Source organism: Sebastes fasciatus, chromosome 11 (assembly GCF_043250625.1).
Source record: "Sebastes fasciatus isolate fSebFas1 chromosome 11, fSebFas1.pri, whole genome shotgun sequence".
In the NCBI taxonomy this organism is placed as follows: Eukaryota; Metazoa; Chordata; class Actinopteri; order Perciformes; family Sebastidae; genus Sebastes; species Sebastes fasciatus.
The window spans coordinates 1,071,277-1,085,473 of NC_133805.1; the positions used below are offsets into that span (position 1 = coordinate 1,071,277).

The window sequence follows — 14,197 nt, forward strand, 5'->3', positions numbered from 1 at the left end:
CCCAGTTGCGTAGAGATAGGCATTCACACAACAGAAGTGTTAGAAAGCTATACTCTGAAATTCTGTCCCAGAATTGGCGTGACCGGTCTGACGATGACCACGGCATCTCTGACCACAGTTCAGACTCTGAACAAGGTTCAGAACATGGACATAATCTAGCAGACAGTGATAGCTACTCTGAGTGCCTCTCTGCCTCTGGCTACCTGGAGCGTTACACACCCTGAGCCACGAGTTCAGCACGAGAGATCCAGAGTTATCTTCCCACGGTACTAGCTAACACCTAGTTAACAGTGAGACAGACGTTAGATCACGGTGCCTTGATTTTCTTTTCCTCTTTTGCAGTTACTAGGGCAAGCTTGAGTTTGTTAGCAACAGCAAAAACTCAACTCAGACACCACTGTCCAACTTTACAAGTACACCTGGACCAACTCCTTAGTAGTATCTTGTTTAGAGATCACTAGTGCACAACACTAGCTTAGGACACCACATTATGACTGTACAGAACCAGTCATACACCTGTCCGCATTGTTTTAGGTGACACTCTCCGCATCTCACCTTAACAACTTCACACCTCTAACATTCCTGTTCTTCACTAACCCTATAACTAACAGAAAAACACTAGTTATGTATTTTATACAATGCTGTTGTTGTTGTTGTTTATCTGGTTTGGTTTGTAACTTAGGGACTGTTCTTGATTAGCCAAGATAGATAGTTTTAACCAATGCCCAGTTGGTTAATGAACTGCCCAGACGTTACAAAATTTAATGAACTGTTGAATGAACTTTTTTTTAATCATGGACTTAACAACTTCCAGGTTGTTTCCAAGGACCTGTGAACTGTTTAACCTTCTGTTTTGCTCTTGAAGGATGTTACACATCTTAAGACCAAAAGGGGGGATGTAGGGACCCACCAATTGACTGGTGGCAAGTGACCACATGAACTCAGTAACATGATCCTTGACCCATGGACTCAGCTTGCACATGGCTGAGCAAGACTGTTCAACTTTGATTTCTAGAATGTACCTGTATTGATTTGGTTTAATGTTATTCATTGAGTTTGACTGTTGTGATATTATTTGTAGTTAAGATTTGGGTAGCTCGCTTCGCCACATCTGATGTGTTTAGTTTATGCTTCACATAGACGAGGTCTTGCATGCAAACTAACCATCTTTTCTAACCCACTGCATATCTAACACACATTAAGATCACATACAGAAACTGTGAATTAGTTTTAACATAAACATACAGCTTCAGATAATCTTAACCCCCACATCACCCCCCTCTCTGTCCTTCCTGAGCACATGTGCTCCGAAGAACAAAGAGGTCATGTGGTAACATGTTGATGGGCCATCTTTGGTCCCGCCATCTTTGTAGTTTTACAGTGCTCGCCATTTTGTCTGTAGGCAGACATCTTGAGACAAGAAGCCATCTTGTCTCTCTCCCTCTCTCTCTCTCTCTCTCTCTCTCTCTCACTAACACACACACACACACACACACATGCTCACACACTTTGTTTGGTTTGTTTAGTTTAATTATTTAGATAGATTAATATTGTGTTTTAAACCTTTATTATCTTGTAAATAAATGATTGTGGAATATACATACTGGTCTGTTTAATGTTGTACAAAAGTGAATAATGCCAACCTCTGCTATGTCAAGAACTCCGATATCCTTCAACCTTTACTATCTATTTTGGTTATAGTTATTACAGTTTTTCTCGATTGTTTACACACATTTTCTGAAAGCATGCCTCATACTCTCAGAACTCTACACACAAATCAAAAAACACACACACAATGGGCAAAACCCCTCAATTCTCCTGCAAAATTAAACTTTACATTCAAAACAATGTTATTTCTTCTCAAAATGGTATTTTGTTTTCAAATGACACACACACACCATCATATGAATAGACATTTATAAGAACCAGTTGAACACTGATGTGCTCAATGTAAAACACTATGATGAATGGAAAACACTTCTTCTCCATTCATCATAATGACTTAGGCCCTTTTTTTGTTCAGTGTTACACTTACTACAGACAGTACATACATAAGTGTGTTGTAAAATATTTTAGAATATTGTTTTTATACTCAGAACACACAAATACATGGTAACAAATATATTTTATTTTCCCCACAAAAACAATGTACACAGTGTACATCCCAACCAACACAAAGTTACACATACAGTGGTCTACATACAAAACAACAGAAGAATTTACTGTATACAGTTACAGTAAAAACAACTATGCTGCATCCTCTCTTCTGTTTCGGTCTGGCCACAGCACCTCATCCACATCACAAGCAATGTTTTCCCTGGCCAAGCAGCGGGGGAAATATCGCTTAGCATGTCGAATCCAGCCATGAAAAGCATCAACTGATTGCTAATTGTAACACTGTGTGACAGGTGTTTGCCCATGTGATGAGTCAGTGTGCATAGTAGGTCAATTGACTTTAGAATTTTGATTGACAGTGTGTTCCTTGTGAAAACGAGATTTTCTTCATGAAAATTGTGCCAAATGCAGAGAATTGTGTGTAGTGTTCTGAAAAAAGTGTGTTTTAGATCTGCAATTTGAGTGTAAAGCAGGAATTGTGCTTGTAGTTTAGCAGAATTGGTTCAGGGGGTTGGTGCATGAGTTACATGTTGTGGTCATTGTGTGTCAAGTACCAGTATTTGTGTGTAAACAATTGAGAAAAACTGTAATCAACGTTCCAAATTGATTGTTTAGCATATATAATGAGACTATATTAACATTTTGGTTATTAGTACCTGATTCCAGGGTGGTGCCCCGTTTATTATTAATATTTATTGATCATTTTTATTAATATTAATAATTCTATTATTATTTATTAATTAATTTGCTAATAACCAAACCTGTTACTGCCAAATCCCTACACCAGGAGGAAGTGGAACTGAGAGAAGGTAAAATCCAGATCTAAAAGGAGACGGAGAGATTCAGGGAGGAGCTAAGATGTTACTGAACTATAGAAGAGAGAGGAACTTCTATATTCAGCAGAGTTCAATACACAAACCATCAACATTACCTTCATTCAACATGCTCTCATTGGACTGTTATGGACTTTCTCTGCTGTTTGTCACTATTCTAACAGGTACGCTAGATTCTGCTGTTTTAAAAACAACTTGAACTCCAATGTTTCATAAATGGGATTCATTTCTTCAGAGTTCTGTAACATAATAAATAACAGAGTTGTCTCTTCCTTCAGGTGTCAGCTGTGAAGAACTCACTCCAGTCAAGAATGAAGAGTCCAGTTTAGAAGACAGCACTGTTACTCTGTCCTACACATACTCTAAACTGAAACTTGGTGATTATTTCTTCTGGTATCGACAATATCCAGGAAAACCACCAGAGTTCATCGTCTCACAAACTCTTAAAGTGAGTGGACTGAAGATTGAAGTGGATCAGAACCAGAACCAAATCAATCTGATCATCTCCTCTGCTGCAGTGTCACACTCTGCTGTGTACTACTGTGCTGTGAGGCCCACAGTGACAGGAAAAACCAAAACTCTGTACAAAAACCTTTAGAGCAAAGACAACACAATACTCCACAACGTCCACTAGAGGGAGTCACACTCTGTTCCACTTCAACAGGAGCTGATGATCCAGTCTACATTGTTTCCCCTCATAAGTTCAGAAGGAAACAAAACCAGACTGGACGGAGTACTTCTCTACACTATTTTTTTCTGTCAAGTAATTTGTTTTAATCAAGAATTTTTTTCATTTTTTGTCAAATATTTATTTATTTATTTTTAAACATTTTTAAAAGTATTTTTTCGTATTTTGTTTTGTCTGTTTTCTTTGTAGTTTTTATTAAGTATTTTTTCGTATTTGTCTTTGTCCAATATTTTTCTTTTGTAAAAAAAATGTTTTCAAATAATTTTTGTATTTCTTTTTTTTTTGTTAAATATTTTTTTTTTCGTAAAATATTTTTTTTATTTTTATATTTGGTCAAGTATTTTTTTGTATTAATTTTTTTGTCGGGTATCTTTTTACTATTTATTTTTTGTCAAATATTTTTTCGGATTTTTTTGTCAAGCATTTTGTTGTTTTTGTCAAATTTTTTAGTATTTCTTTTTGGTTAAATGTTTTTTTCGGATTTTTTGGGGGGTTTTTTGGTCAAATTTATTTTTGATCACGGCTGCCGATAGATGTACCACATCTAAGTGGAATCATGAGGATCCCCCTAATATTACTCAGTGGATTAATGAAGTAAATTCATGTGCTCCCTTGGAAAAAAATAACCTATGCTAGCTGTGGGAAAAGCTGTGGGCACACTGAGGTAGCCCACAGCTTTTCTTTAGGATATGGGATCCATGGCTCACTTATATAGAATCTTCTTAACCTAACCTCTCTATGGTATCTACTTAATTATTATTTATTATTTTGATATGTGCTGTTTTCTTTTTTCTTTCTTTTTTTCCCCTACATTTATTTGATTAATTATTTAATTTATTTATGGTTTCTATCTTACTACCATTAATTAAATAACTGTAGTACTTATTACTTTTAATTCTAACTAACTTATGAAATTATTTTCAATATTATTTTTATGTTATTTTCTCTGTAACTTTACCTCTAGGAGTGGGAAGAAGGCTGGACCTGTCTCTGTGTGGGAGTGGAACTGAGAGAAGGTCAAATCCAGATCTAAGAGGAGACGGAGAGATTCAGGGAGGAGCTAAGATGTTACTGAACTATAGAAGAGAGAGGAACTTCTATATTCAGCAGAGTTCAATACACAAACCATCAACATTACCTTCATTCAACATGCTCTCATTGGACTGTTATGGACTTCTTCTACTGTTTGTCACTATTCTAACAGGTACGCTAGATTCTGCTGTTTTAAAAACAACTTGAACTCCAATGATTCATAAATGGGATTCATTTCTTCAGAGTTCTGTAACATAATAAATAACAGAGTTGTCTCTTCCTTCAGGTGTCAGCTGTGAAGAACTCACTCCAGTCAAGAATGGAGAGCCCAGTTTAGAAGATAGCACTGTTACTCTGTCCTACACATACTCTAAACAACCAACTGCTGGTGATTATTTCTTCTGGTATCGACAATATCCAGGAAAACCACCAGAGTTCATCATCTCACACTCTTCTTTAGGAAAAGTAGGAACTTTTAAAATCTCTGGACTGAATATTAAAGTGGATCAGAACCAGAACCAAATCAATCTGAACATCTCCTCTGCTGCAGTGTCACACTCTGCTGTGTACTACTGTGCTGTGAGGCCCACAGTGACAGGAAACACCTAAACTCTGTACAAAAACCTTTGGAGCAAAGACAACACAATACTCCACAACGTCCACTAGAGGGAGTCACACTCTGTTCCACTTCAACAGGAGCTGATGATGCAGTCTAGTGTTGAAGTACCATCCATTTTTACAGACATGCCCATATGGCTCTTCTATTCACTAAAACAATAGCCCCCACCAGCTAAACTTTTTAAAGTTCTCTGGTCATTGCTGGGACCGACAATACTAAATATTGTCAACTAGTCTCTTACGACTGGTATTGTCCCCGCTAGCTTTAAGACAGCCGTAGTTAAACCTCTACTTAAAGAACCACACCTTGACCCAGAGTGTCTAAATAACTATGGACCAGTCTCAAACCTTCCATTCTTTGCTAAAGTCCTAGAAAGAGTGGTGTCTCAACAACGTTCAGATCATATATGAAACAGTAATCTTTATGAACCCTTTCAATCTGCTTTCAGGGCCACTCCACTGAAACTGTGCTCACTAAAGTCCTAAATGATCTGCTCCTAAACATGGATTCAGACTCCACCTCGGTGCTTTTACTACTAGATCTCAGTGCAGCTTTCAACACTATTGATCATTGTATACTCATTGACCGATTGGACAATATATTTGGTGTCTCTGGACTGGCTCTAGCATGGTCAAAATCTCATCGATCTGAAAGAACGCAGTGTGTCTCTTTTAATACTACCACATCAATATTCTCAGAGGTGAAATATAGCGTACCTCAGGGCTCTGTTCTTGGCCCTCTGCTCTTCTCCCTATACATCACACCTCTGAGCCAAATAATACGTAGTCACGGAATTAGTTTCCACTGTTACGCTGATGATACTCAGCTGTATCTGCCTATAAAGACGGAGGATAGATCCCCAATGATTAAACTAGAGGCCTGCCTGTCTGCGGTGAAAAACTGGATGTAAAGTAATCTCTTGCTCCTAAACTGAGATCAAACTGAGATGCTGGTCATTGGCCCTGCTCCACATAGACATCAGTTTGATCAGGTAACAGGATCTTTAGAGAACTGGGTGATATCCCAGAGTTCAACAGTTATGAATCTTGGTGTTACGTTCCATTCAACTCTTTCTGTTGCTCAGCACATTAAAGACATCACAAAGATCGCCTTCTTTCACCTATGCAACATCTCTAACATCAGGTCTTCTTTATCCATGGCTGATGCAGAGGTCCTAATTCACATCTTGGTATCATCCAGACTGGACTATTGTAATGTTTTGCTATCAGGTCTGCCTCGTTCTAGTACTAGAAGTCTTCAAACTAAAACTACAAAATGGGACCATATTACACCAGTTTAGGCTTCATTACACTGGCTCCCGATCCATGTCAGATCAGACTTTAAGGTGCTTCTGATGACCTAGAATATAGTAAATGGGCACGCTCCTTCCTACCTGCCTGATCTACTTCAACCTGATACTCCAATCAGGACTCTCCTCTCTCAGAATACAGGGCTCCTGTCTGTCCACAGAGTTAAAAAGAAGTCAGCAGGCCAAAGGGCCTTTTCTTATCGAGGCCCTTTCCTCTGGAATAACCTCCCTCTGGACATCAGACAGTCTGAATCTGTGGAAGTCTTTAAATACAGACTCAAAACCCATCGTTTTGACCTAACTTTCTATTAGTTAGTTATTCTTTTATTATCCGGCTGCTACCAGTCTGTTAACCAGGAGGAAGTGGAACTGAGAGAAGGTCAAATCCAGATCTAAGAGGAGACGGAGAGATTCAGGGAGGAGCTAAGATGTTACTGAACTATAGAAGAGAGAGGAACTTCTATATTCAGCAGAGTTCAATACACAAACCATCAACATTACCTTCATTCAACATGCTCTCATTGGACTGTTATGGACTTTCTCTACTGTTTGTCACTATTCTAACAGGTACGCTAGATTCTGCTGTTTTAAAATCAACTTGAACTCCAATGTTTCATAAATGGGATTCATTTCTTCAGAGTTCTGTAACATAATAAATAACAGAGTTGTCTCTTCCTTCAGGTGTCAGCTGTGAAGAACTCACTCCAGTCAAGAATGAAGAGCCCAGTTTAGAAGACAGCACTGTGACTCTGTCCTACACATACTCTAAGACTATAAGTCTTGGTGATTATTTCTTCTGGTATCGACAATATCCAGGAAAACCACCAGAGTTCATCATCTCCATCTCTGGTCTTAGTGTTACAAGACCAGCAGAATTTCTGAAATCAGACACTAAGTTCTTCACTAAACTGTCTGAAGAAAAGGATGGTGTGGATCTCCAGATCTCCTCTGCTGCAGTGTCAGACTCTGCTGTGTACTACTGTGCTGTGAGGCCCACAGTGACAGGAAACACCAAAACTCTGTACAAAAACCTTTGGAGCAAAGACAACACAATACTCCACAACGTCCACTAGAGGGCCACATTATCCAGTAGGAGGTGCACTACTCGTGCACTGTGTTCAACCATTCAGTCAATCACAAGTGCTGCTGTGAAGAGAACAATTGTCAGACTGAATGTTGAACATCAGCTAGTTTCTCCTGTTGATTTAAACCTTGTTGTAGAGATGGAACATTGGCTGTGGATTATTCTTGCTGCTCTTTTCTTTGGTAAGATACAAACAACTCCATGTTGTGATTCTTTTCTCCAGGTTGATAGAAAGTGGAGTGTTTGTGTCCACAGAGTAACACTGTCCAGTTGTCTTCTCCTCTCAGCCTCATCAACAATCAGTCAGTCTAATGGCTTCATTTTCTCTACTTTTTCCAGGACTAATAGCTGGAGACCAAATCTCTCCTGTAGAAGATGAGCTCAGTGAAAGAGAAGGAGAATCTGTCTCACTCAGATGTGACTATGAGACAACTTCAGACTACGTTTACCTTTATTGGTACAGACATCATGGTGACCTTCAGGCTCCTCAGTTTATACTCTGGAAAGGAGCAAGAAGCAACACAGATAAGTATATTCCTGATAAACGATATCAATGTAAAACAGGGTTCAACTCAACTGAAGTGACCATTAGCAGACTAACCCTGGCAGACACAGCTCTCTACTACTGTGCTCTAGAAACACAGTGATACAAAGTGGAGAAGAGGCTGTACAAAAAGCTCAACACAGATATGGGACTACTCTTCAGAGAGGAGGGAAGTGGTATTCAAACCACAGCTTCATATCAGATGGATTCTGATCAGAGTCACTGTGGTTACAGCTGCTAATAAAACACTGGGGGGGGATCCACATGAGCAGCAAATCCACATCAGGGACCAACCAAACACAACCCACCATGACAAGAGAGAGACTGATTCAGTTCTCTTGGTACCCTGTGGGTCATTAGGTCACCATGAGCTCCTTCCATTCTTCACTATCCTCTGAAAGCTGCAGATACACCCCAGATAGACCCTGAGACACTAACTACTACAACTCTACCATGAACAGTGATGATATCTGGAGACAGAGTCACACATGAACAGCTCCACTTTTTACCAAGTCAACAATCGGTTGCTTCCACAACAACTGCAGCATCTTTGAATGTGACGTCTCACGGCTGCAGACGACCAAAAGATACCAAACTGTCCATTTACATTGAAGAGAAGAAGCAGTGTGAAGAGAGCAGAAAGAGTCACATGTTGATCACATGTTCATCCTCAGTTTACTGTCAGTCTTTGTGATCACAGATATTAAAGCAGCTTTTCTCTGTTGTGGAACAAAGTGAATGTAAAACAGGACACATGTCTCCTGAAACGTCCAATGATGAGTCCACACAACAGCGTCAGCAGTAGGAAAGGAGAGAGGCCCAAAGTGTGTGTTAGTGTTGTGTTGGGGCTGTGAATGAGCCCTGTCACTGTGATCAGCTTCCTCCTTCTAATCCACCAACTCAGTGTTGATGAAGACTACACAGAGAGATCACAGCCTTCTTTAGACTCAACACTGCACACATGACGCCTCTGTTCATCTCAGTGCTGCTGGCTGCTACGAGCCTCGGTAGGAACACAACTGTCTTTCTTTGCTATCGTCCAACATCAACATGATTCTTTAACGGCACACTGATACTGTTTGTTGCTGTTTGACAGAATGCAGAGCGCAAAAAGACAACGTGCTGCAACCAGAAGGAGATGAGACTGCTGCTGAAGGAGAGGCAGTAACACTTGGCTGTCAATATAACAGCACTACATCTAATCACTATCTGTTCTGGTACAAACAGGATGGAAACAACAGCCCCAAATTCATCCTGAGCCGCTTTACAGTCGGCTCGGGGAAAACAGAGGACCAGGAGAGATTTTCATCCACACTGAATTCAGCCTTAAGATCAGTTCCTCTGAGGATCCAGAAGCTTCAGCTGTCAGACTCTGCTGTGTACTACTGTGCTCTGCAGCCCACAGTGACAGGAAACACCACAACTCTGTACAAAAACCTTTGGAGCAAAGACAACACAATACTCCACAACGTCCACTAGAGGGAGTCACACTCTGTTCCACTTTAAGACGATAACACAACAAATGCTCCAACAACTCAACATCATCATCATCATCCAATAAAGCTGTTCTTTCTCTGCTGTATTACCCTGAAAGCTCAAACTGGTTCACACAACATCACAGTTTGATCCAGAGGACATATTACTAGACACACAATGATCCCTGATTAGTGAAGCCTCTCTTAAAGGAGCCACATCGAGATGAAAGATCCTCAGTAATTATAGGCCTACATCTAATCTACCTTTTATCAGCAAACATCGGACCGTACAGTGTGATCACTCAGGTCGTGGCTGATGATCGAACCGTACAATGTGATCCCTCAGTTCGTGGCTGATGATCCGACCGTACAGTGTGATCACTCAGGTCGTGGCTGATGATCGAACCGTACAATGTGATCCCTCAGTTCGTGGCTGATGATCCGACCGTACAGTGTGATCACTCAGGTCGTGGCTGATGATCGGACCGTACAGTGTGAAACTCAGGTCGTGGCTGATGATCGGACCGTTCAGTGTGATCACTCAGGTTGTGGCTGATGATCGGAGCGTACAGTGTGATCACTCAGGTCGTGGCTGATGATCGGACCGTACAGTGTGATCACTCAGGTCAAGGCTGATGATCGGACCGTACAGTGTGATCAGTCAGGTCGTGGCTGGTGATTGGACCGTACAGTGTGATCACTCAGGTCGTGGCTAATGATCGGACCGTTCAGTGTGATCACTCAGGTCGTGGCTGATGATCCGACCGTACAGTGTGATCACTCAGGTCGTGGCTGATGATCCGACCGTGCAGTGTGATCACTCAGGTCGTGGCTGATGATCGGACCGTACAGCGGGATCACTCAGGTCGTGGCTGATGATCGGAGCGTACAGTGTGATCACTCAGGTCGTGGCTGAGGATCGGACTGTACAGTGTGATCACTCAGGTCGTGGCTGATGATTGGACCGTACAGTGTGATCACTCAGGTCGTGGCTGATGATCGGACCGTACAGTAGGAGCTACACAACATTTCAATATTAAGAAAATGGCTTGTTGAGAACCAACAATGTCGTTACTGAAGCTATTTTTATCTTATCTTTATATGTACTTGGACTTTATCTGCTCAGGTTGTTTAACTGTACTGTATATGCTTTATACCACTGTAGTATGTTCTGACCTGTTGTATTATTTTTATTATTCAATTATTAGTATTCTACTCGGCTACATTTACATCTGTTTGAATGTACATTGTCCCTTTTCAAATGAAAATGAAATGAAAGGATATGACGAGTAGGGATGAGATCAGGTTGTTCAGTCGTCTGATGATGATGATGATGATGATGATGATGATGATGATGATGATGATGATGATGATGATGATGTCAACAGACCACAGCAGGAGGAAGAGCTCCACAGCTGAATATGAACAGCTTCATGTTGGCAGTGAAGAGCTGCCGTGTTCTCTTTAGTGTTCATGCACAACCAGTGAAAGTAATGCAGCTCTTTTTAGTTTGGATGATGATGTTCACGTTTCATCCTGGTAAGTCAACTTCTACCATTAAAGGCAGTTTAAAGAAATACAAATGTCCTGGTGAAATCTCTCTTTGTTCTCTTCAGGATCCTCGGAGGATTTAGTGAAACCATTTAAAGATGTAATGCCGGCGTTGGAAGGAGACAATGTGACTCTCTCCTGCAGCTATTCAGGTTCTGTACAAAACCTCTGCTGGTATCAACACAAGTCCAGTTCATCTCCACAGCTTCTCATCACGGATTATTCAGAGGTCACAGCAGGGTTGTCTTTTACACATGACAGAAATACTAAAGAGTTTCATCTGATCATCTCCTCTGCTGCAGTGTCACACTCTGCTGTGTACTACTGTGCTGTGAGGCCCACAGTGACAGGAAACACCTAAACTCTGTACAAAAACCTTTGCAGCAAAGACAACACAATACTCCACAACGTCCACTAGAGGGAGTCACACTCTGTTCCACTTCAACAGGAGCTGGTGATCCAGTCTAGATTGTTTCTTCTCATGAGTTCAGAAGGAAACAAAACCAGACCGGACAGAGTGTCCTTCTCTACACTATTTTTTTGTTTCAAGTATTTTTTTTTTTTTAACAAGATTTTTTTAAATTTTTGGTCAAGTATTTTTTATTGAATTTCTCTTTGTCAAGTATATTTTTCGGATTTTTTTATTTGGTCAAATATTTTTATTTGTATTTTTTTTTTGGGTCAAGTATTTTTTTTGTATTTATTTTTTGTCAAGTATTGCCCTCTCTTGAGGAACTTTACACCGCCCGCTGCCTCCACAGAGCAGCCGGCATCCTGAAGGACCCTTCCCACCCTGGACATCAGCTGTTGGAACTTCTGCCCTCTGGTAGACGGTTAAGGTCCATCACATCACGGACTAATAGACTCAAGAACAGCTTCTACCCCAGCGTCATATGTGAGCTGAAAACTGGCAGACACTCACATAGAACTGAACGGAATGGAACTGATCTAAACACTGTCAGATTCTTGTCAGAAAACAGAACCCTTACTCAGCTTATCACATGTTTTCATCCTATCGCACTTTATATTCAGATACATTATTTCTTGTAATTTATCAACTACTGATACATGTGCAATATGTGCTCTTATTACTGTGCAATAACTCACTGCCTTGATTGTACTGTATACTGCCTTGACCATATTGTAATTGTATTGTCTGTATTGTATCATACGTCAACATTTCTAGTTACAGAGATATATATTTACTTATTTTATTAAGTAGTTTAGGTTAAGCTTGATTTGGACAAAGGTTTTATCTTATCTTTTATACTGTATATTATGTGTGATTGCACCATCAGGACTGCTTCAAATTTCGCTGTACTCTGTGTAGTGTCAATAAAGGAATCTTGAATCTTCAGCTAAGGTCAAATGACATTATTCAGACGGTACATTACAGTTTCTAGTTGATCAGTTTCCCAGAAGCACACGTCTTCTGGACGTCCAAATAATGTGAATGGATTGAACGCTGATGGAAGAGTTCTCTGGCCACACCCACTGAGGTTTAACTCAACCAATGAGATTCTTTGTGTCTCCAGAGCAGAAATGTTTGAGGAACTAAAAGCCCAGTCAGCTTGATGTTGAGGAGAAGGGCTGTGCAGCAGAGAGGCTGTTTAGTTCTTTCATTCTACTGCAGTGGAACAACATCGCTCATCTGCTGTCTGTTTGGCTTTAACAACTCCAAAGACATGTTGCTTTACCTCTTTTTACTCTTCTTTACCTTTATAGGTGAGTGTTAGAACAGAGATCAACGTCTCATTGAACCTGCTGGATTAACCACACATTTCACTACTACAGCTTTATCTGTGGAAGGGAACACTTTATAGGATAGAAAAAGACATTTGGTGGTGTTTTATCTCTAAATGATCAGAGAGGACAGAAAAAGTCTCTTGATGTCACAATCTCTTGCAGACTAACTGACATGAATAATACTCATTTTGCAGCCCTGGGTTCCATGGACAGCATAAATCTACAAAATACTGAAGAACATGTTGCAGAGGGCAGAGACATCAACCTGACCTGTACATATGAGGGAGGTAATATCAACAATATCCAGTGGTACCGACAATACCAGAGATCCAGACCAGAGTTCCTGCTCTACATCAATGAGGGAGGATTGATTCATCCAACTGGTTCTGGTTTCTCAGCTCACATTAACAAAGCAGAGAAACATGTTGATCTGGAGATCATCTCAGCTAAAGTGTCACACTCTGCTGTGTACTACTGTGCTCTGCAGCCCACAGTGACAGGAAACACCTAAACTCTGTACAAAAACCTTTGGAGCAAAGACAACACAATACTCCACAACGTCCACTAGAGGGAGTCACACTCTGTTCCACTTCAACAGGAGATGATGATCCAGTCTACATTGTTTCCCCTCATGAGTCAGTTGTGATGAAGACCTTTAGAGATGAAACTTATCTGAATATGAGTCTCCTCCTGACTGCACAGGTGGCTTCATGACAGAGAACTGTTTGATTCCAGCTGTGAACATCAGACCAAACACAACTCACTAAACTTTTTCATACTGAACATTCAGTTTCAACATTTCACCTCCGTCAACATGGAAAAACTGGCTGCTATTCTGCTCTGTTCAACTCTCGTAGGTACGGATGTTTCTGAAAATAAAACCTGAAATATCAGATCACAATTTAACGTTTCAAAGACACAAATCTGGACGTCATCACTTCATCACTAATAACTGCTCAACAATATATCTGAGTGCAAGCAAAAATATATCTGAGTACAAGCAACAATATATTTGAGTGCAAGCAAAAAATATATCTGAGTACAAGCAACAATATATCTGAGTTTAAGCAACAATATATCTGAATGCAAACGACAATATATCTGATGGCAAGGAACAATTTATCTGAGTGCAAGCGACAATATATCTGAATGCAACAAATAATATATCTGAGTTTAAGCAATACTATATCTGAGCGCAAGC

The 14,197-nt window shown here is 40.2% G+C and overlaps 1 protein-coding gene across 1 annotated transcript; it reads left to right on the forward strand.

The window, feature by feature from the left end:
• The first annotated feature begins 3,057 nt into the window (after window positions 1–3,057).
• Window positions 3,058–5,277, forward strand: LOC141776586 (uncharacterized). The gene is made up of 4 exons (XM_074650290.1): window positions 3,058–3,112; window positions 3,227–3,465; window positions 4,601–4,652; window positions 4,955–5,277. The coding sequence occupies exons 1-4, from the start codon at window positions 3,058–3,060 to the stop codon at window positions 5,275–5,277; spliced, it is 669 nt and encodes a 222-aa protein (XP_074506391.1).
• The last annotated feature ends 8,920 nt before the right edge of the window (window positions 5,278–14,197 follow it).

Excerpts from the sequence above, each read along its gene's own strand:
- LOC141776586 (XM_074650290.1), top strand. The coding sequence starts at position 3,058 with ATGCTCTCATTGGACTGTTATGGACTTTCTCTGCTGTTTGTCACTATT. Across the intron at positions 3,466-4,600 it reads TGATCATCTCCTCTGCTGCA|GAGTGGGAAGAAGGCTGGAC; the intron begins GTGTCACACTCT and ends CTTTACCTCTAG. Across the intron at positions 4,653-4,954 it reads GGGAGTGGAACTGAGAGAAG|GTGTCAGCTGTGAAGAACTC; the intron begins GTCAAATCCAGA and ends CTCTTCCTTCAG.